A 22,038-nucleotide genomic window follows, 5' to 3' on the forward strand; every position below is an offset into this window, starting at 1 on the left:
CAACAAAGTCTGGATCCACCAGGTGCCTGGACTAATGCCTGTCTCAGCCTCTTATTGAGCAGATGAGTGTCCCAGAGATGGCCGCTCCACACCCCTCCACAGCTCAGCGCTCCAGTGAGCGTGGGGTGGGGGGGGGGGGCAGAGTGGAGAGTTGCTGATTGACTGTCAGCAGCTCTTTGCTCGGGGATCTGTGAGAACCAAGCCATCGGCGAGGTTCAATCGCTCGGTTCTCAGTGCAGAGACAGCGGGGGACCGATGTTGCATCCACCTAGGTAAGTATGAAACTGCAAAAAAAAAAAAAGTCTGTCAGCAGATCAGCCTCTACAAACTTGGAAGTGCCTAATAATTGAGAGCAACTGAGCATGTGCAGAGCAGGGTGAGACAGTGTACTACTGGATTTTACACAGTATAGACAGTTATTTTTAATGTGTTACATAGCTATACCTGTAAAAGGGACCTGCCTGAAGTGATCTAGCAGGATATATATAATTACCTATTAGTAGCCTTTCATATCATATTCTTCAGCACAGTCCCAATGCATAGACAAGGCAATTTGCCTTATCTCCTAGAAGTTCAGTTCACAACAAATGTGCTGCGCTGCGGTGGCATGTGCTGAAAAAGAGTAGGCATCTGTACTTTTTTTTTTTTTTTTTAGTGCATTGTATTGTGATATGAGAATAAAGATGAATGAAATGTAATTTTGTGAGTTTACAATGAAGTCACAAATAAGGAAAAGTAAATAAACCATGCAATGTATCATTACAGCACATTTCCTTCCAATGGCTGCACGGTAATGCATGCTGCTGGTGTGAATAGGCCCTTAATACATGGCGTCCATGACAGGCAATCCGAATCTATCTCGTACTTGTTTAGGAAACCAAATTCTAATTGGTTTTTCATCAGGTTACTGCACTCTGTATTTAGCTCTTTGATCCCTGCATTGATTATTGAATAATCTCCAATATGTCTCATGTATTTATCTACAATGACAACTTGCCCTCAGTTATTACTCATGGGTAATGCCAGCAGTTTCCTTTCCTCCATTTTTATGTGACTTTGTTACCATATAGTCCAGATTATCTAACTTTTTCATATTCTTTAGACATGAGTACGTCTGAGTTCTCCTCCAGCGTCTACCAAGGAACAACCAAAACATATGAAATTCCCCTCGATCACCTGGACTATAGATTCATCGAGAAATGTACAGATGTCAGACACCTTGAAAAGATTCTGCGAGTTCTCAGGTAATAATTTGGCCATCTAGTGCCGTAAAGGAAGGTGAATATAGGTGTGTGTATTGGTGTGCCTTAATTGCTGCTGTTTTCTTCATAGTTCTGTTCCCCCATTTATGGCAGCATTCATTTACCACTGCAATTAGAATTCATGGAATCTATAAAAATGTGACATGTATGTCAGAAACAGAAGAACACAGGCTTTTCTTTCAATAGGTTTTTACTAAAATACATGTTGAAACAAAATCATCTCACATACAGTAAATTTAAAGTCAAGTACAAAGTTATATATGCAAAAAACATAGGTAGCTATAGGAGCTGAGAAATACAGGTAGGGCTGTTTATTTATTACCACGAATTATCTAATTTACACAGCGCTTTACATATTGTACATTTCCATCAGTCCCTGTCCTAGAGGAGCTTACGATCTAAGCTAAGCTTTCTATCTTTCATACACATACAAGTGCCAATTTACCTATTACTATGTCTTTGGAGTGTGGGAGGAAACCCATGTGAGTACATGAAGAACATGAATGCTCCATCATGCAGACAGTGCCCTGCTTGGGATTAGAGCCAAAATCCCCAATGCTGCAAGGTGGGTGTGCTCATCATTAAGCCACTGTGCTGTACACTTACATTTCTGATGGTAGAGATATTGGTCCCTATCGTAGAACGTGTCCTTTAGTCTTCTGTTATTTGCCCACAGGTTCAAGGACTTCCATGAACCCTGTATGTAGAATATGCTGAGCTCAATTCAACCTATAGTAGGAAATTGAGCTACCTGGAACCTGCAAGTTCCTGAATAGTCCTTCAGATCAGTTTTTGAGACTCCATTGGTCACTGAGGTTTTTCGGTTGCTGACCTGACACAAGCATGCAGATCGGTAATGTCCGATAAAAGACAGGAGTTTGCTTGATACTCGATTCAGTAAGTATTTAAGCAAGGGGGTCAGTATAAGAGCCAGGCCTGCCATTGCTGAGCTATTAAGACAGTGATGGTGAACCTTGGCACCCCAAATGTTTTGGAACTATATTTCCCATGATGCTCATGCACTCTCCAGTGTAGTTGAGCATCATGGGAAATGTAGTTACAAAACATCTGGGGTGTCAAGGGTCGCCGTTACTGTATTAAGAGGCCATCAAAAAGCCTATAATTTACTGACCAGCCAATGGCCAGACTCTCCCACATTCTATAACTAGCCATATGAGGTTCAAATTGTGGCTGTTTCTTGCTGAATTGGCTGAAATTCAAGCCATGGGTGACCCTTTTGGCATCACCTGGCCTGACAAGCTTCAGTTAAAAACACAAGGGAATCAGTGGGAAAATTGATGGCCAAACAGGGCTTGCATCCTATCGGATGCAGTCTCTGTTCAGGTACTCAGACAGCCATGGGTTCTGTGGCTGCTGAGTACAATAGCCGGCAGTACTAGAGGAATTCTAACTCAGCCCACTGACTGAAGGAATGTATGAACTATACATCATGTATGGTTAGCCTAAAGCTAAAATAGTTTAAAAATATTGCCCCCCCCCCCCAGAACTCTAACTATAGCGCCTTTTCTTTTATGGGACAGGTGTTTTTTATTCATATTTTTGATTGGAACCAAGAAGAACCTTCTGTTGTTGCGTAGAAAGGGACTATGGGGCTTGCATTGACTAGTTTGCTTCTGCAAGAGCCCCCCCCATCTAGTTCCCTGTTAATGCTTCTTTTTTCTTATATTGAAATATCTGTATTTTACAAAGATCTGGGGAGGAAGGACACTACCCGGACCTGACCGAGTTCTGTGAGAAGCGCATTGAAGGTCTGTCTCCACAGAGCCGTGCTTTGAGAAAAGACAAACCACCAGCAACTGCTGCTGATTTCTCCTCTGAGGATTGGAACCAAATTGATAATGACTTCAAGGTAAGAAGTGCTTTGTTGCTTGTTTTGATTTAAAGTCCAACTCCGGGCATCAACCTACCACCATGCAGGGAAACAAAATAAGCCAAGGCTGCATTGCTCACAATAAATCTGGAGCGGTTTCCTGCAGGACTTCTGTTCCACCAGAAGATGTCCTCAGTCTGCCAGGTGTCATTCAACCTGGAGGGCTGAGGACATTCTATGAATGAATGGGCATCATAGCCACACCACCTAAAGGGCGCATTGCCACAGTTTATTGTGTATTGAAGCAGAGCCATGCTGATGTCATCACTACCTGAAGACATCTGAAAAAGGCAAGTATAAATTAAAAAAACGATAAAAAGCATAATATATACCAAGGGGGGCATTGAGGGGGGCTTCTAGGGGGCTGAGCCCAGATTTGAGATTTAAAAATAAGCACTGATTTTGATATACTGAACTCTGATATAAAAATAAAACACAACTGGTTTGTGATTCACTCCTGAGATTCACTTATTTCTGCTCAAATGTTTTGAAAGTGGACTGTGTCACTTTCTTGAAGTATTTAATGGATTAAATCCAGCCAAAAACATAAAAACATACCATTGTAGCTTACCAGTCCTTATATGCCACTGTATTCGTTTTCTTTTTTTATGCTAACAATATTTTCAGCATCACAGAAAAATACTTGTTGATTTTGCCAGACAGACAGTGTCCTTGATACTTCCTGAGATCTTTATAGCAAAAAAAATGCTATTTTTCTTAAGTAAACTATTAAAGCCCAACTGAACCCTCAGTTTAAATCCGCTAAATACATTCCAGGTTCATCAAAACTAAAGGTGTACAACGTTTTTACGGTTTGTTTTCTTTCTAAAGCAACCATAGTCATAAGTAGAAAAGCTTGTACCCTGCAAGCATGCTGCACAGTGGAGAAACAGTGGTCTTATTTCAGGGATCTGATATGCCCCATACTGAGTCAAACCTATTGATCTCCAATTATCTGATTGGGGAGTTATACCTCTGATTCAACAGAGGAGGTATGTCGGACCTCTGCAGAGAGATCACTGCTTCTTCACAGAGACCAAAGTCCCACTCTGCAGCCTGCTTGCAGCGGACAGGCATTTCTACTTTCTACTTTTATTTTTTGATTTTAAAAGACCTTTATAAAGAAAAACTTTAAGACTTTGCACTTTGATCTTTTGTGTTAATTCACCTGGAATGTATTTAGTTTTGGGCTTTAGTCTCCCCATCCTGCATGTAATAGAATGATAGATACGATAAATACTTTATTGTCATTGCAACAATGAAATTCCATAAAAGCTCCACACGTATGTAAACATATAACATCCTCAACATACACACATGTAAACAGTTTGCCCCCATATAAAAGCCTAAAAAAATAACCAGGTTAAAATACGTCAGCACGCTCTTAATGGAGGAGCGATAGGGGGACTCTAATGCCACGTACACATGATCAGAATTTCTGCCAGCAAAAGTCCGATGTGAGCTTTTGGTCGGAAATTCCGACCATGTGTATGCTCCATCAGACTTTTGCTGGCGGAATTTCCGCCAGCAAAAGATTGAGAGCAGGTTCTCTATTTTTCCGATGGAAAAAGTTCAGATCGGAAATTCTGATCGTCTGTAGCAATTCCGACGCGCAAATTTCCTACACATGCTCGGAAACAATTGGACGCATGCTGAGGAGCATTGAGCTTCATTTTCTCGGCTCGTCGTAGTATTGAACGTCGCCACGTTCTTGACGGTCGAAAGTTCAGAGAACTTTTGTGTGACCATGTGTATGCAAGCCAAGCTTGAGCGGAATTCCGTTGGAACAACCATCCAAGATTTTTCAGATGGAAATTCTGCTCGTGTGTATGGGGCATTAGATGTTTTTCCCTAAGCCATTTTTCCTGTGCAGTCTCAGGAAATATAACCGTTACTGACACTTCTTGGTGACAGCTGTCATGTTTGATGACCAAGATAAATTTTCTGAAATATTAATGCCTAAAAACTTAAAAAAGGATCCCCACTCTACCAATTCTCCTCTAATGGTAAGTGGAAACATGTCAGTCTTACTCTTCCTAGAATCAATGATTAATTCCTTGGTCTTCCCAGTGTTTAAGTTGTTTGCCTCACACCACTCTACTAAATTAGCCACCTCTTCCCTGTAATGCTTCTCACTTCCTCTTGTGATGCAACCGACTATGGTGGTATCATCTGCAAATTTGATGATGCTATTTGTAGAAAAGCAAGGAGTACAATTACAAGTGTATATTGAGTAAAGGGGGCTCAGTACACAACCCCGTGGTACTCCTATGCTGACCACACGCTGGGAAGAAACATGCTTACCACCTGTGGGGAGTCTACCAGGAAGTCCTTTATCCAAGAGCAAAGGGTAGGGAGCAAATTCAGCTTCAACATCTTCTCTACCAATAAATCTGGGACAACGGTGTTGAAAGCTAAACTATTGTCAACATTCTGACATAATTGCCAGAGTGGTCCAGATGACGTAAAGCCACATGTAGTGCAAGAGCAATAGCATCCTCAGTGCTTCTATTGGCTCTGTATGCAAATTGATGAGTGTCAAAACTACCTGGTAAAGCTGCCTTAATACGTTGTAAAACCAGACCCTCAAAGCACTTCATTATTACTGGGGTAAATGCAATCGGCCTGTAGTCCTTCAAACTATCACTATTTTTTTTTTTTTGGTATTGGAGTAATAATAGTAGATTTTAAGCAGGTTGGAACTGTGGCAAAATAATGATCGATTAAATATATTAGTAAAAACCCCTGCAAGTTGGTGAGCACAGGCCTCAACAACCCTCCCTGGGACCTTATCTTGACCCGCCGATTTCCTAACATTAACGGACTTAAATGCCTTTTAATGTTTAATTCCTCAGCCAGTTGAATATTAAAATGTATACCCTGGTGAGTGTTCTCTGATTTAGGATATGGTGTATCCCTTTCCAACCTCCATGTGCATAATTCCTTCTAAAATATTCTATATTTAATTTTTATAAACTAATTTGGCCTCTTTTATGCCCTTCTTTAGATTAGCTCTATGAAAACTATACTTAACCTTATCCCCATTCCTAAAGGCACCATCCTGTTCTCTCAAAAGACAACATACTCTCTTGGTCATCCAGGGCTTCTGATTGGGAAAAACCTTGATATGCTCTTTTTCTGTAACAATGTCTACGCAGTGCAACTCAGTACTGTTTCAGTGTGCGTGTGTAGGTCATGTTGTTCAAAAATTTCCCCGTTGTTCCTGGGAGACATATTCGTAGTTCAGCTTGGCTGACAACCATGGCTGCCTGTATAGATACAGTGTAGGATTGAGAGTAGCCACCTAGAAACAGAAAATGTGTTATTAGGGATCACCGGATTACCAGATGGAAAAAAAAGAAAATGAATGCAGTCACTGCATCTAAGGACTTGTAAGCTGCAATATAATACATTTTTGTTTTTGGGTTTAGATATACAAATCCTGCAATGTGAATTTTATATTTAGGGATAAACTTGCTACATTTCAAACAGTATGCTAGGAGATTCAATTTATCACTAATGCTAATTTTATAGTTAATTACTGTTCCTTGTTACAACACTAGTTGTGCAATTATAGTAGATTTACTCTCCCAGTTAGCATGTAATGTAAGCATTTTAGTTGATTATTTTCATTTATTTTTCAGAATTTTTTAACTGACATCAAGCTTAAAGAAGAACAGAAATCTGTCTTGGAGAAAACTATAGACAGCCTGCCGCCTATTCGCAGTTTCTCCAGTGACCCCACACCTAATGAGGTTCTAATTTTATGATGATAGTGTATGATTAAACTGTTTATATTACTTTTATCTGCTGATTATTGTGTTTACTTCTTCAGATTATTTAGAGGCTACAAACTTCCTGTTTGCATGCATAAGAATATCTGTACCAAAAAGATGTTTTTTTTTTTTTTTTTTTTTTTACACTTTCTGGTTGCCACTTCACTAAGGCTGGATTCACACCTATGCATTTTTAGTGCTTTTTGCAGATTTGCACTACAGTCCATTTAACATGGTTTCCTATGGAACACGTTCTGTAGAGCAAATCTGCAAAATGCACTAAAAATGCATAGGTGTGAATCCAGCCTTAGGGCCAGTTCACAGCAGATGCAGTTCTGTGCAGTTCCATTTTTTCTGCACAGGAAACTGACCAGAAACTGACTGCATGGTGTGAACTAGAGCCATTGGAATACATGGAAAACACTGTGCATGCATTTTCAGTGCAGAAAAAAAGCGTATGGAACTGAACGAAACTGCGTCTGGTGTGAACTAGCACTAAAATATGTTTGAGGGCCAGTTCACACCAGATGCAGTTCCGTGCAGTTTTGTGTGCTTTATTTCTGTACAAAATGCACGCACAGTGTTTTCCATGTATTCCAATGGCTCTAGTTCACACCATGCAGTCAGTTTCTGGTCAGTTTCTGGTGCAGAAACTGACCCGAACTGACTGTATTGGTGCAGAAAAAACAGAATTGCACAGAACTGCATGGAACTGCATCTGGTGTGAACTGGCCCTTAGTGCAGAAAAAAAGCACACTGAACTGAACGGAACTGCACCTGGTGTGAACTAGCACTAATGTAAAAAAACGAACAAAAATGTAATATATTGCAGCTCGTCAAACCTTGGATGAGGAGCCTGCAATAGTTTGTCACTGTATCTACAGAGGGAGCTATGATTGCGAGCCAGGCTGGACTTCGCACATTTCTACATTTGGTCATCTTTATTAGATAAGGTTGTTGCACTTTCTTGCAAGCTCATAGGGAGTGAGTGACAAGGATGTGGCATCTCATGGCAAGATCAACAGATATTTGTGTACTTGCTGAAAATGTTTTTAGCCTGGAAAAAAAAAAAAGAAACAAATCCAGTCACTCAATCTAGGGACCAGTAATCTGCAATTTTTTTTTTGTTTTTGTTTTTGTATTGTGGCAGAGAAGCCCAGGGACCAAATCTTAGCCCTGGACCAGGCATGCTTTTACACACGCATTGTGATACAACTCTTGTGTTTTTTCATGAGACAGTAGTGACAAACTCGTACCGTGCTTCGGGTGTCATCCAGGATGAACAGCACCCAAACGTGCTTTTTTCTGCAATTTGCAGTCACTGGCAGAATCCCACCAGTTCTGCCCAGGATTCCAGATTGCTCAAGTGTGGACAGGTCCCTAGGGTTAATCACATACTTTTTGGAGACCAGCTCATACATTACAGTGAACCTGCCATGCTAAGGGAAGCTATATTCTATTAGTATTACAGCTTGTGTAAAAGCTGAATTTTAAATGTATGTATGAACAAATGCAACTGGAAAAATCCAAGCTCTTAAATGTCATTATTAAATGATTCTACCTTTTTTTTTATTGATAACAATTGTAATAAATACGTTGCTGCATGGACCCCCTGGAAAGTAATCCATGCACTGTAATCAGTAAAATGGCAACAATGTCAATACCAGAGAAACACATTGCAAATTTTCCGTGCTGTGTCCAACAGTGGTGCCCACAAAAATAATAATGAATACTGACCACAACATATGCCAACAGTACAAGTAACCATGACACAGACATTAAAAAAAAAGGTCAGTTTGTCTAAAACCTTTCAAGCCTTGCAATCCACCAATTTCAGTAGTCTAGATCAAGGGTGTTCAAACTTTTTTCAAAGAGGGCCAGATTTGATGAAGTGAACATAGGGGAAGGCTGACCATTTTGCCTGACATTCTTTGAACCATTAAAGTTCAGTCTAATCCCTTGTACACACTTGGACATTCCGACGGAAAATGTCCGATCGTTCTGTGTTGTCGGCTCCATCAGACTTTTTCCGTCGGAATGTCCGACTAACAAAGTTTGAGAGCTGGATATAAAATTCCGATCGGACAAAGTGGCATGCATGCTCAGATCAAATTACGAGACCAAAGCTATTGGCTACTAGCCTGAACATAGTCCCGTCGTAACGAAGTACGTCATCACGTTCCGAACTGGATTTTCCAACAACTTTGTCCAACCATGTGTATGCAACACCAGTTTCAGACAAAATCCGTCGGAAAAAATCTGATGGATTTTGTTGTTGGAATGTCCGACCGTGTGTACAAGGGCTTGGTGTGTTTGTTTGAGCACTAATACACTGCCCAACAAGAACAAGAATTCTCTTGCCTTTGTGGCTGTGTGTGGTGAAGAGATGAGCTTGAGCGTGTTATTTGGATGGATGGATGGATAGATATATAATATCTATCCATCCATCCCCCAACAAATCCCAGAGTGCCATTTAGGACTAAGGATGAGCTTGGGCCTGTTATTTGGATATATCTTATTTATTGGCGTGTAACAAACCTACATTTTAAGAGGAACGTTTCAGGAAAAAAACTTAAATTTTAAATAAAGAACTTTGAAGGAAAATAAGGGTCACAATCCATCAATGCAGCCTGATCATTGCCCATTAATGCAGCCTGCACAGTACCCATCAATAGCCTCTCCATTGTCCATTAATGTAGCCTCACCATTGCCAGCACATCCTTGCTCATCTGCAGCCTTGTCAGTGCCAGATTACACAGCACTGCTATCTCCTGTGTACCCCGCGATCGGTCACACACAGTCCCACCTATGATAGACAGAACAGTAGTCCAATCCTGGGCCAGGAGGCAGGACTGTGTGACTGATCGCCAGGTACACAGGAGATCGCAGCTTTGTGCAATCCGGTGGCACCCGCCACCCTCTTTCCTATAGCCAAATGTCCAGTGGGGCCATTTGAAACCGGAACGTGGGCCGCAATTGGCCCGAGGACCGGACTTTGGACGAGCCTAGTCCAGATAGTACAACAATTACGGTTGGGGGGGGGGGGGTTAGAGGGGGTTGTGTAAAGAGACATATTTATTTAATTTAAAATAACAGCAAAATCTCCTTCTAAACATTATTAGAGCTCGAGGGTTTATGCATATGATTAGTAGTTATAAAGCCCCCCAACTTTATATGTGCCATTAGTTCTCATTTAAAATGCGTGTTTGGGACGTTATTTTCTTGTATTTTTAATGGCTTATACTATCTCTTATTGTATAGCAATGATGCTCATCCTCCATAAACACCACAATTTGAAAAGGATACACCGTGATTTTGCATTACCTTGTATATACATTATACACAGATCCTCTGCACGCAGCCATTGCACACATGAATAGTGACCATATATGTATTTATATATATATATATATATATATATATATATATATATATATATATATATAAAAATATACACACACACACACACACACACACACACACACACACACACACACAGTGAGGGAAAAAAGTATTTGATCCCCTGCTGATTTTATACGTTTTCCCACTGACAAAGAAATGATCAGTCTATAATTTTAATAGTAGGTTTATTTCAGCAGTGAGAGACAGAATAACAACAAAAATATCCAGAAAAACGCATTTCAAAAAAGTTATAAATTGATTTGGATTTAATGAGTTAAATAAGTATTTGATCCCCTATCCATCAGCAAGAGGTCTGGTTGCCAGGTGTTTTCTACACAGGTAACGAGCTGAGATTAGGGGCACTCTCCTAAAGGGAGTGCTCCTAATCTCAGCTTGTTGCCTGTATAAAAGACACCTGTCCACAGAATCAATCAATCAGATTCCAATCTCTCCACCATGGCCAAGACCAAAGAGCTGTCCAAGGATGTCAAGGACATGATTGTAGATCTACACAAGGCTAGAATGGGCTACAAGACCAGTTGGTCGATTATTCGCAAATGGAAGAAACACAAAATAACTGTCAATCTCCCTCGGTCTGGGGCTCCATGCAAGATCTCACCTTGTGGAGTTTCAATGATCATGAGAACGGTGAAGAATCAGCCCAGATCCCAAGGCAGCTAAGACCTTCGTCACCAAGAAAACAATTGGTAACTCACTATGCCGTCAAGGATTGAAATCCTGCAGCACCTGCAAGGTCCCCTTGCTCAAGAAAGCACATGTACAGGCCCGTCTGAAGTTTGCTAATGAACATCTGAATGATTCAGAGGAGAATTGGGTGAAAGTGTTGTGGTCAGATGAGACCAAAATCAAGCTGTTTGGCATAAACTCAGCTCGCTGTGTTTGGAGGAGGAGGAATGCTGCCTATGACACCAATAACACCATCCCCACCGTCAAACATGGGGAGTGGAAACATTATTCTTTGGGGGTGTTTTTCTGCTAAGGGGACAGGACAACTTCACCACATCCAAGGGACAATGGATGGGCTCATGTACCGTCAAATCTTGGGTGAGATCCTCCTTCCCTCAGCCAGGGCATTGAAAATGGGTCATGGATGGGTATTCCAGCATGACAAAGACCCAAGACACATGGCCAAGGCAACAAAGGAGTGGCTCAAGAAGAAGCAAATTAAGGTCCTGGAGTGGCCTAGCCAGTCTCCAGACCTTAATCCCATAGAAAATATGTGAAGGGAGCTGAGGGTTCGAGTTACCAAATGTCACACTTAAAACCTTAATGACTTGGAGAGGATCTGCAAAGAGGAGTCGGACAAAATCCCTCCTGAGATGTGTGCAAACCTGGTGGACAACTACAAGAAGCGTCTGACCTCTGGGATTGCCAACAAGTAATAATTCATGTATTGTGAAGGGGTCAAATACTTATTTCGCTCATTAAAATGCAAATCAGTTTATAACTTTTTTGAAATGCGTTTTTATGGATTTTTTTTGTTGTTGTTCTGTCTCACTGTTAAATAAACCTACCATTAAAATTAAAATTCTAGACTGATCATCTGTTTGTCATTGGGCAAGTGTACAAAATCATAAGGGGATCAAATACTTTTTTTTCCTTCACTGTGTGTGTGTGTGTGGTATGTTATATAATATATATAAAAAATCTCTCCCACAAGGATCCCTCCTCAGGTACAGGAAGTCTGATGTGCCAGAGGGCCTTTTTCACAAAATTTTCTTTGTCAATTTTTTTTTGAGGTACAGTTGGTCATCGGATCTTTCTTCAAACCTCCCCATTTGTACAGGTTTGGGACTGGCATTCTCTGACCAGGGGAATACTGTCTAAGCCCTTGTACACACAGTCGGACATTCCAACGGAAACCATGTTGTGGGATAATCCGACCGTGTGTGGGCTCCATCGGACTGTTTCCGTCTGAATATCCGACCAACAAAGTTTTACAGCTGGGCTATAAAATTTTCCCACAACATGATCCGATCAGACTTTGTCCGATCGTTTGTAGAGAATTTAGATCGGACAAAGTGCCACATATGCTCAGATCAAATTACGAGACCAAAGCTATTGGCTACTAGCCTGAGCGTAGTCCCGTCGTAACGAAATAACGTCATCACGTTCTGAACAATCGGATTTTCCGACAACTTTGTCCGACCGTGTGTATGCAACACCAGTTTCGGACAAAATCCGTCGGACAAAATCCAACGGATTTTGTTGTCGGAATGTCCGACCGTGTGTACAAGGGCTTAGACTTCACTTATCAAACAAGGGTGTCTGTATTTGTTAGCTTTCACTTCTGGCAAGGGGTCAGGCCGCTTCTTCCAGACCATTGTTGTAGTTTGGATACTGGAAAACAAAGATAGTTTTGACTTTGTCTGCTGAGAGGTGTAAAAGCATCACCCATGGGGTTTTTATGCAGTATTGCAAAATATACTGTAAATTAGTACACAGACTCTAGAGCAAAATAGGATGATCTATAGATAGGATCACCAAATGTGGAGCTTATCTCTACACATTGATCAATGGGCATGTTTTATTGTAGGAAGGGATAGCATGGGCTATTTATTGTGCACCAACACTTTATAATTTTTTTTTGGTGATTTTGAAGTCACTGCCCCACTTCATGTATCTATCAGACACTTCGTTTGTTGAAAACAATGTAGTTCTCTGAATGGTACCTGTATCATGTAAGCGTCCTCTGGCATTCAATAAGCAGCAGGGCAGCTGCTCAGCGTGGGACCTGAAAGTTAGTGGCGTCCCCAGGGGTCCTCTAGGTGTGACATATACATACTTTCATTGCTCTAAGCTGGACCACAGTAACTATGTAAAAATATGCATACTTAACCTTCAGCTTTAACAATGTTCCAGCGTTACTGGAATAAGAAAACAAAAAGCAATACTAACAAATTCTCTTTACAGGTCCAAGAGTCCAAAGACATATGGCTTGAAAACATTTACAGTAGACCTTTTATCTCTTTATGACAGAATGAGGACACACGAAAAGTAGTCCCTGATAGTGCTGTTACATATTTAGCTCTTCAACTGCATCTTTCAACTCACCTTTCACATAAATCAATAAGCCCTATAAAAGACCTCTGATGGCAGGTTAAGAGGTTATTTGAGCCTCTAAATACATCTAGCTAGACTTGGCACAGCCTTAGGGCCCCCACCTGTTCTTATAGGGTGTGCACTGTGTGCCCTTTATTATGTAGCGCACACCAAAAAAAAAAAAAAAAAAAAGCACACACATGCAAAAAATGACATTTAACTCCTGCAAGGCTATTTAAAACACCTGAACATTTTCAAACAATATGGGGATTTGGTCACACCATATGGCTATATGGTGCTTAACTGCTTAAGGACCACCTCACACCGATATACATCGTCAGAATGGCATGGCTGGGCACAATCACGTACCTGTACATGGCTCTTTAAGTGCCCAGCTGTGGGATAAAACTATCCCCTATTTTGCTAAACGCTATAACTTTTGTGCAAACGAATCAATAATCGCTAATTGTGATTTTTTTTATTTTTTTTTTTATTTTTTTTTTTTTACCAAAAATATGTAGAAGAATACGTATCGGCCTAAACTGAGGGAAAAAAAAATGTTTTTTTTATATATTTTTTGGGGATATTTATTATAGCAAAAAGTAAAAAATATTGCATTCTTTTCAAAATTTTCGCTCTATTTTTGTTTAACATAAAAACCGCAGGGGTGATCAAATACCCCCAAAAGAAAGCTCTATTTGTGGGGGAAAAAAAAAGGACGCCAATTTTGTTTGGGAGCCACATCGCACGACCGCGCAATTGTCAGTTAAAGTGACGCAGTGCTGAATCGCAAAAAGGGACTTGGTCCTTTGGCTGCAAATTAGTCCGGGGCTTAAGTGGTTAAGCCCACTTACTGCAACAAAGTACCCCATGATTAGTGAGTCCTACGCTAGCTATAGAATGGAAGATCCTGCTTCTCTAAACCATGGGAGAAATACACTCATCTATATGGGAGAACTAAAGGACTCCTCCTATAACACAGGGGGGACACTAATAAGAGGCAATGATGAGGCAGTGGGGTGCTCCTGCCCAAAAGGGTTTGGTCAGAATCCATACAACTGACAAACAAAGCTTTGGGGGGCACATGCTAAAAGATGCATTGAAGATGGTGCAGCCATAAGACCATAAAACGGAACCAAAAATTACAGCGCACACATGCAAAAAATCACATTTAACTTATGCAAGGCTTTAAAACCCCTGAACATTTTAAAAAAAATGGGGATTTGGTCACATCATATGGCTATATCGTGCTTACTTCGAACCCCCAAAAATATATAATGTTTGGGGGTTCTAAGTAATTTTCTAGCAAAAAAAATGTTTTTTAACTTGTAAACACCAAATCTCAGAATTTGTAGCGCAGCGAAAAGCATATGAATGACTCAACCTATGTGTTCCCTGAAAACACACTGGGTGGAATTTTACTAAAACCGGAGCCTGGTACACACTAGAAGTTTTTTTTTTCCAAGTGGGCTGACGGGGACGGCCATTGGCTGAGAGCGCTGATCAGATGCCATTCAGAAGACCTTTTTTTTTTTGACAGAAGACTGACATTCAGCCGGCTTCTGTCAGACTGGCTACCGTACACAGGCGCTGAATGTTGGCTGGTTTCTATTGAACTGGCCGATACTGTCCGATATTCCGCCTGTGCGTATAGTGCTTTAGTAAATACCCCTCGCTATATTTTCTCTTTGGAGTTGAACTTGTTTTTACAACATTTGATCTCATATCTGTTTCAGCCTAGCAAAAAAGAAAATCGTGCGAGCATCTGTAAAGTGCCCCGAGATTACAGGGACTGGGACAGGTGAGAAATAGTGATGATAATAATTATTGCTTGTGCTGTGTTTATTAACTACTACTGGTTAGAAGGTGATTTCATTAACTACTGCACTGATAACATATAACTGCTTCTTTGTCTTTTGATTAAGATCAAGTGTAGTATGTATGTACTGTACTGATAATTTTAAACGCTCTGGTGTTCTGTATATAATGAAATAAGATATAAATTACTCATGAGACATGAGATGCCCTTGAGTCAAAAGACTATTGTTAAATCCTATTACAATTGAAGTCAATTGAGGTATACAAAAGGAAGATACAGGTAAGCATTAATAAAATATAGGTGTTACATGTTCATTGTATGTAAGTTAGAGGTGTTTGTTATGTAATATGCAAATTATGTTTTTTTTTTTTTTTTAAACATTCTTGTAATTTACAGCGTGTGCATATACCAGACATGCACATAGTGTGTGTGTGTGTGTATGTGTGTATGTGAATACAGTAATACCTCAGATTGCAAGTAATGCGGTTAACGAGTGTTCCACAATACAAGCTATTATTATTTTTAAATCCTGACTAAGTTTGAGAGTGTTGTCCCGCAAAACAAGCAGGATTCAAGCCTCTGCGGTGTGCAGTACCGTATTTGGCCAGAGGTGCAGGGGATGTTCCAAATTGTTTCAGAGCGCATCCGAACAGTTTTCGAGTGTTTCCGAGTGTCTCCGGCGCTCCCCACCCCCCCCCCCCCCCCCACACCTCTGGCTACATGTGGTACTGCATATAATAGAAGTCACTGTGGAACAAATTATCTGAGTTTCCATTGACTTCTATGAAGAAACTCGCTTTAATATACGAGTGCTTTGGATTACAAGCATTCTTCTGGAACGAATTATGCTTGTAATCCAAGGTACCACTGTATATATATTCTGTTTTATGAAACAAAAACCTATTTTACTCAAGGTTGTTTTGCTTCGTTTTGCCAATTTGTATTATACTTCTAGATATTTTGTTTTATGTTAGGTTTGATATTGAAAAAGAACTATCAAACATTGATGAGCACACTGAGAAAGCTGACCAGTCCAAGACAGTAATAAACACAAGAGCTGCAAAGATAAAGAAGTCAATAGACACATCAGGTAACCATACTGCTGGTGTTTCATACCTGTAATCTTTTTAACAGATTACCTGTAATTCTTTTTTTTTCCTAAACACAATTTTTTTATTATTGTAAAACACATTAAAGGCACTTCTCAGTTACAGTAATGACAAAAAACAATGGCATGATGACTTTTAGTTTTTTTTACACATTCAGGGCTGTTCCTGGGTCTCATCATTCTGACAGATAAAATAAATAAAAATGGTACATCTAATATTGCAAAATAAAGGAGAAGTGTTTCCATTTCAGGGCATTGTTATCACCGTGGAATGGCTAGCCATTTGAATGAACGGCTAACACAATACAGCCTGAGCTGCCCGATCATTGCATTATGTGTGCTACTAACTCATAGAAAAGGAGAGAAAAATTAATAACAGCTCCAGAGAAGAAAAGAAAAATGTCAGAGGGAACAATAAATCAAAGATTCTAGGGTAGATAGGGGGAGGGGAGGAGGGGGGTACACAAGGGGAAAAAAGGGGGCGTGGGACAGGAGGGAAAGGGGGTGGGAGAGTGTAAATTCGGTAGCGGTGAATTTACACTCACCATAAACGTAAATAGGGCATGTGGTGGCTGGTCGGCTATTGTCCGAGCAGTGTCACTCCTTCGCCAGATAGAAGAAACATGTTCCATAGCCTCCATGCCTTAGAGTGCTTCTCTTGTTTATTTTGGGCCGTAAGGATTAAATCCTCTAATTTACTGATGTCTTCTACTCTACGTAACCAAGTCCCAATAGACGGTGGCGTGACGCTCTTCCATAGCAGGGGAATGCAGGATTTGGCCGCATTCAGTAAGTGTCGTGCGATTGATTTTTGATAGTGTTACGCTGCGGTCCCGGTAACATGGAGCAGGAAGAAAGCCGGATTGTCGGGAATCTTATAGTCTGTGAATTTTTGGTTAATATGCTGTACCGTTGTCCAGAAGTGTTTCGACCTTCATAATGTTTATCATTAGTTTATCATTAGATAAGGTTATATATTGTAAGAATGTGGGCCTCAGTCATTTATATAGACTGTTGTGTGTAACTGGCAAAATTCTTTCCAGGTCTGAGCTTGGAGCAGAAGAGCCTTCTTGCACAAAGGGAGAAGGATAAGGGAAATGAGGCCTTCAGAAGTGGAGACTATGAGGAGGCCATATCATATTACAGCAGGTAAGGCAGGAAATATCGTTTATATAGAGCTGACATGTTACACATTACATAGATTCACACTAGTCCCTACCCCAGAGAAGCTCACAATCCTATGTCCCTATCACAGTTCTATTAATGCAGACTTATACTGACTCTAGGGCCAGTTTGGGCACAGCATAATTATCCCAGCAGTATGCTTCTGGCTTGTGAAATGGAAGCCTTGCAAAAAAAATAAAAAAAATACACACAAGCATATAGTACAAACTTAAAGTAGTTGTAAACCTGAACAACACAAATCAACCTCAATCATACAATTGTATAGATATTACCTATTCTCCTATACTAAGCCTTGGAGCTTAGTTTACAACTACTTTAAGGTACATTTAAACAAGAACCCTGCAGCTAAAAGACAAGCCTTAAAAGAGAAGTAAAGTTTTTTATTTTTTTTCCCCAGTCATACTTACCTAGGTGGATGCAGTATCAGACCAATGCTGCTTCTGTCCCACCGCACCTCTGCACTGAGAACTGAGCGATCGAACACCGCCAATCTCTCGGTTTTCAGAGCTCCGTAAGCAGAGAGACTGTCAGTCACAGCTCTCTGCTGTTCTCCCTCCTCGCTCATTGCAGCGCCAGGCCTGTACTGGCCATCGGGACTACCAGGAGATTCCCGGTGGGCCGATTGGCTCAGTGGGCCGCTGGGCCGGTTGTCAGTTTGACTTTGCGGAGTTTGCGCTTTATTACTTTCTTTTATTTTCGCCGGCGGCGGCCGCTGCCGCGGCTCCGCCACGGCACCTGGGCTGGCGCACAAGTACAACCCCCCTGGTGACACTGCCACTCACTCCCCCTATCTCACTTGTCCCAGCGCTGTGACGTCACGGCCGGAGGGCGGAGGTGGCCCGGGGATATGGGAGGAGTTCAAGCTTAGCTGCCTGGCCTGGGAGTGAAGGGAAAGCGCCGCCGAGGAGGAACGAGGAGCGAGGAACCAAAACATTTCTCCACACTCCACAGCTGCAGCCTGCAGGATTCCAAACAGCAGCACAGACTGGGTCAGTCACAGTGTCCAGGGACAAAGTAATCCATAACCTAACCAGTATCATCAAGTAAGCACTAAATAATAAAATCGACTGCAGGCTGCATCTGCATGGCATGTCTGTGATATCTGTAATATCTGTAATATGCAGCATGGCGGGGGGGGGAGGGGGGAGGGAGGGGGTAGGAGTAAATGTATTGCCACTGTCCATGGTAACTGATTAACCTCTTCCCGCCCACCCTATAGCCGAATGACGGCTATAGAGCAGGCGCTTTCATGCGGGAGGCCGTCTCTGAATGTCCTTGCGTTTACTTCCACAATGCGTGCCGCTGCAGGCGCACATCGGGGAAGTTCTGTGTTTGCCGTGTCCCCCGGAGACAGGCAAACACAGTTCGCTGTAAACGGCCAATCACAGCGGCCGTTTACAGCACGATTGGCGTGTCCAATGTGAGATGATCTCATATGTAAACATATGAGATCATCTCTCAGCGCCGCTCTCCCTCCTCACACAGACAGCGTGTGAGAGGGGAGAGATGAACGGCTGCAGCGGCCGTAAGTGGGAAAATAAAAAAATAAATTAAAAAAAAGTGCCATCCTGCCCCAGTGCCAACCACCCTAGTGCTACCTGCCCCCAGTGCCACCTGTTAGTGCTATCTGTCCCCAGTGCCACCTGTTGTCAGTGCCATTTGTCCCTAGTGCCATCTGTCATCAGTGCCACGTATAAATGCCATCTGTCATCAGTGCCGTGCATCTGTCATATTATTTTTTTGTGCAATTGCGTATAGTTTATATACTGTTTTTGTGCGTGTTTGCAAAATTAAAGTGGGCCAGTCTGGATGAAGTCCAGGGCCAAATTTTTGTCCCAGTCCATCCCTGTGCAGCGGAGGGGGCGGATCGGCCGTCTCAGCCTCTCAGCAGCTCACTGGGAGCCTGAGACAGGTGACAGTCCAGGCACCTGGCATATCCAGAATCCGTGGTTGGGATAACGTGGTGCCTGGACTTAAAACTGTGACGTCAGCAGAGAGCGGACTTCAGCCCGCTCTCTGTTGAAAACGGGTCACAGGAGTGCAAAACTAATTGCACTCCTGTGATCCATATGAGTACAGCCAAACAAGCTTTGGCTGGACTTCTCCTTTAAAGCTCAACTCCAGTGAACTTTTTGGTTGACTTGTGCTCTATACAAACATAAAAATGCTACCACTAATGGCGGTAATACTAGGTCTGTATCAATGCTGTTTTGGCTTCAAAATCCTAGTTTCTCTCGCTCCAAAATGTGGGGATTGGAGTTGCAGTTACGACAATCTAGGGATTCTGTTGTTTGCCCTCTCTAGCCTGTCCCTGTGTCCATTCACAAAATGTCTTGAATTTATTTCACAGAATACACAATGTTCTGTGAATGCATAAGGGGAGATCCTGTTGTCCCCCTTGTCTATTCACAGAATGCCTTGTATTCTGTGAAAAAAAATACAAAGTGCTTTGTGAATGGACAAGGAAGGGAGAGTAAGAAACAGGATCCTTTCACTGTTCCAGCCACAGCTCTCAATGCAGCCAGAGCTAGCCACTGGAGGTATAGAGCACAAGTGAAAAAAACAATTTATGGAGTTCAGCTTTAAACAAATAAAAACAAAAACATGATATATGAAAACGGAGCTTAGTCCCCAACCAAGCTACCTTAGAGAACAGGGCCAATTGGACTATTGCAGTAGAAGTGAAACCAGTATAGATCTAAACAATTGTATGGAAAAATATATAAAAGTTTAATACATATTTAATAATACATGGCAAATAAGCAAAAACAGATTAAAAGCATGGTAACAATCCATGGGTTGAAATGCCAAGCGTAGAAATCATTCCCCTTAACACCATTGCTCACACTTCCCAAACTGAAACTTATTAATATCGGGTAACATCTCACCCTGTAGGCCACCTTGAATCTAACAATTCCCAGCATCACTAACTTTTCTATATCCACTCCTGTTATTTTTATGTTTGTATGTATGATTACACTGCGCTGCTGTTTTTTTTTTTTTTTTTTTTTGTATTGTTTTGTTTTTGTTATAAATAAAACTTTTCTGTTTAAAAAAAATAATCCATGGGTATCACCAAACTAACGGTCCCCAAACGAGGAAAATCACAGTGGGATAGTTGATCACGTATAGTGTCTCAACTAGTTTTGAGGAGTAATGCCGCTTCATCAAGAGAATATCAACACCAGGCATACCCAGAGCACAGGACATCACCAAAGGGGTTCCCCTCGGTGACTAGGGGGGATTGCAAGTCAATGGACTGGTATTTTCTATAGAGATACGGTGGATTAAGGGGTCCCGGGACGTGAGGGCCAGCTGGGAATGGGGGATAACCATACCCAGCAACGATCAACCGCCGCAGTGACTTTCTCCCAGACCTGGCCTGTAGTAAGCATTGGGATAGTTGCTTGTGGGCTAGTTTTAGTTCCCCTGTAAACCATATTGGTTAGTGCAGAGTAGGATCCCATAATAGCAGCCTCAAGATTAACCGCAGGATTGTATCTTGTCTGTTTAAACCACCAGCGATTGGTGACCAGCACTGCTGCCTTATAGTATCTCCAGAAGCATGGCAATGCCAGACCACCAGAGGATAGAGGGAGCTGTAGTTTGCGTTTCGCTATCCTGAGGGTTTTTCCACCCCATATAAAGGAGGAGACTACTCCATCTAGCCTATGGAAGAAGGAGGCAGGGATAGGGACTGGGGTGTTCCTAAAAATGTAGAGAAATTTAGGGAGAAAGGTCATTTTTAATAGGTTCACCCTCCCTACCGGTGTTAAGGGGAGCGATTTCCATGCTTGGCATTTCAACCCATGGATTGTTACCATGCTTTTAATCTGTTTTTGGTTATTTGCCATGTATTAATAATATGTATTAATAAGATTTTATATATTTTTTTATACAATTGTTTATATCTATACTGGTTTCAATTGTAGCGCAATAGTCTAATTGCCCCTGTTCTGTAAGATAGCTTGGTTGGGGACTAAGCTCCCTTTTCATATATCTCTAAATTTCTGGATGATGGTACAAATTTCTATATATTTCTCATTATTACTATTGTTTTGGAGGCTATATTTATTTTCCAAAAACAAAAACATATAATAAACAATAATGGAAAAAAATTGAAAACCTTTCTGAGTATGGTCACTGATTTTCTTGCACTAGGTCCTTGGTAACCTCCTAATCTAGACCAGTGGTTCTCAACCTCAGTCCTCAAGTACCCCCAACTGGCCACGTTTTCAGGTTTTCCTTCACTTTGCACAGCTGCTTTAAATCCATATCAATGATATGTTATTGATAAGGGCTATTTTATCTAAAGGAAGCTCCCAATATATGGCCCGTTGGGGGTACTTGAGGACCGAGGTTAAGAACCACTGATCTAGAGATGTGTAATCAATATGTTGCATAAAATTATAATTTCTACTGAATAAACACTATACAAACTACCAGAGAGGCTGCAAAGTAGACCATAAGGTGCCTGCACATACATTCCTAGTGCTCACCTGCTGTCCTTCTACTTTACTAAAGCTATGAAA

At 41.4% G+C, this 22,038-nt stretch overlaps 1 protein-coding gene across 2 annotated transcripts in view; it reads left to right on the forward strand.

Annotated features, from left to right (window-relative positions):
* The window catches only part of SPAG1 (sperm associated antigen 1), a 127,217-nt gene that overhangs the window by 3,710 nt on the left and 101,469 nt on the right, over positions 1–22,038 (forward strand). For both annotated transcript variants that reach the window (XM_077493104.1, XM_077493103.1), the window contains exons 2-7: positions 1,103–1,244; positions 2,973–3,132; positions 6,798–6,908; positions 15,131–15,195; positions 16,188–16,303; positions 17,365–17,470. In XM_077493104.1, the coding sequence (XP_077349230.1) occupies positions 1,105–1,244; positions 2,973–3,132; positions 6,798–6,908; positions 15,131–15,195; positions 16,188–16,303; positions 17,365–17,470 (698 nt within the window). In that variant the 5' untranslated portion in view covers positions 1,103–1,104. The remainder of the gene's footprint in view (positions 1–1,102; positions 1,245–2,972; positions 3,133–6,797; positions 6,909–15,130; positions 15,196–16,187; positions 16,304–17,364; positions 17,471–22,038) is intronic.

The sequence above is a fragment of the Lithobates pipiens genome, unplaced genomic scaffold, assembly GCF_037356315.1.
Source record: "Lithobates pipiens isolate NorthernLeopardFrog02 unplaced genomic scaffold, aLitPip1_a1.2 Scaffold_19, whole genome shotgun sequence".
Taxonomy (NCBI): domain Eukaryota; kingdom Metazoa; phylum Chordata; class Amphibia; order Anura; family Ranidae; genus Lithobates; species Lithobates pipiens.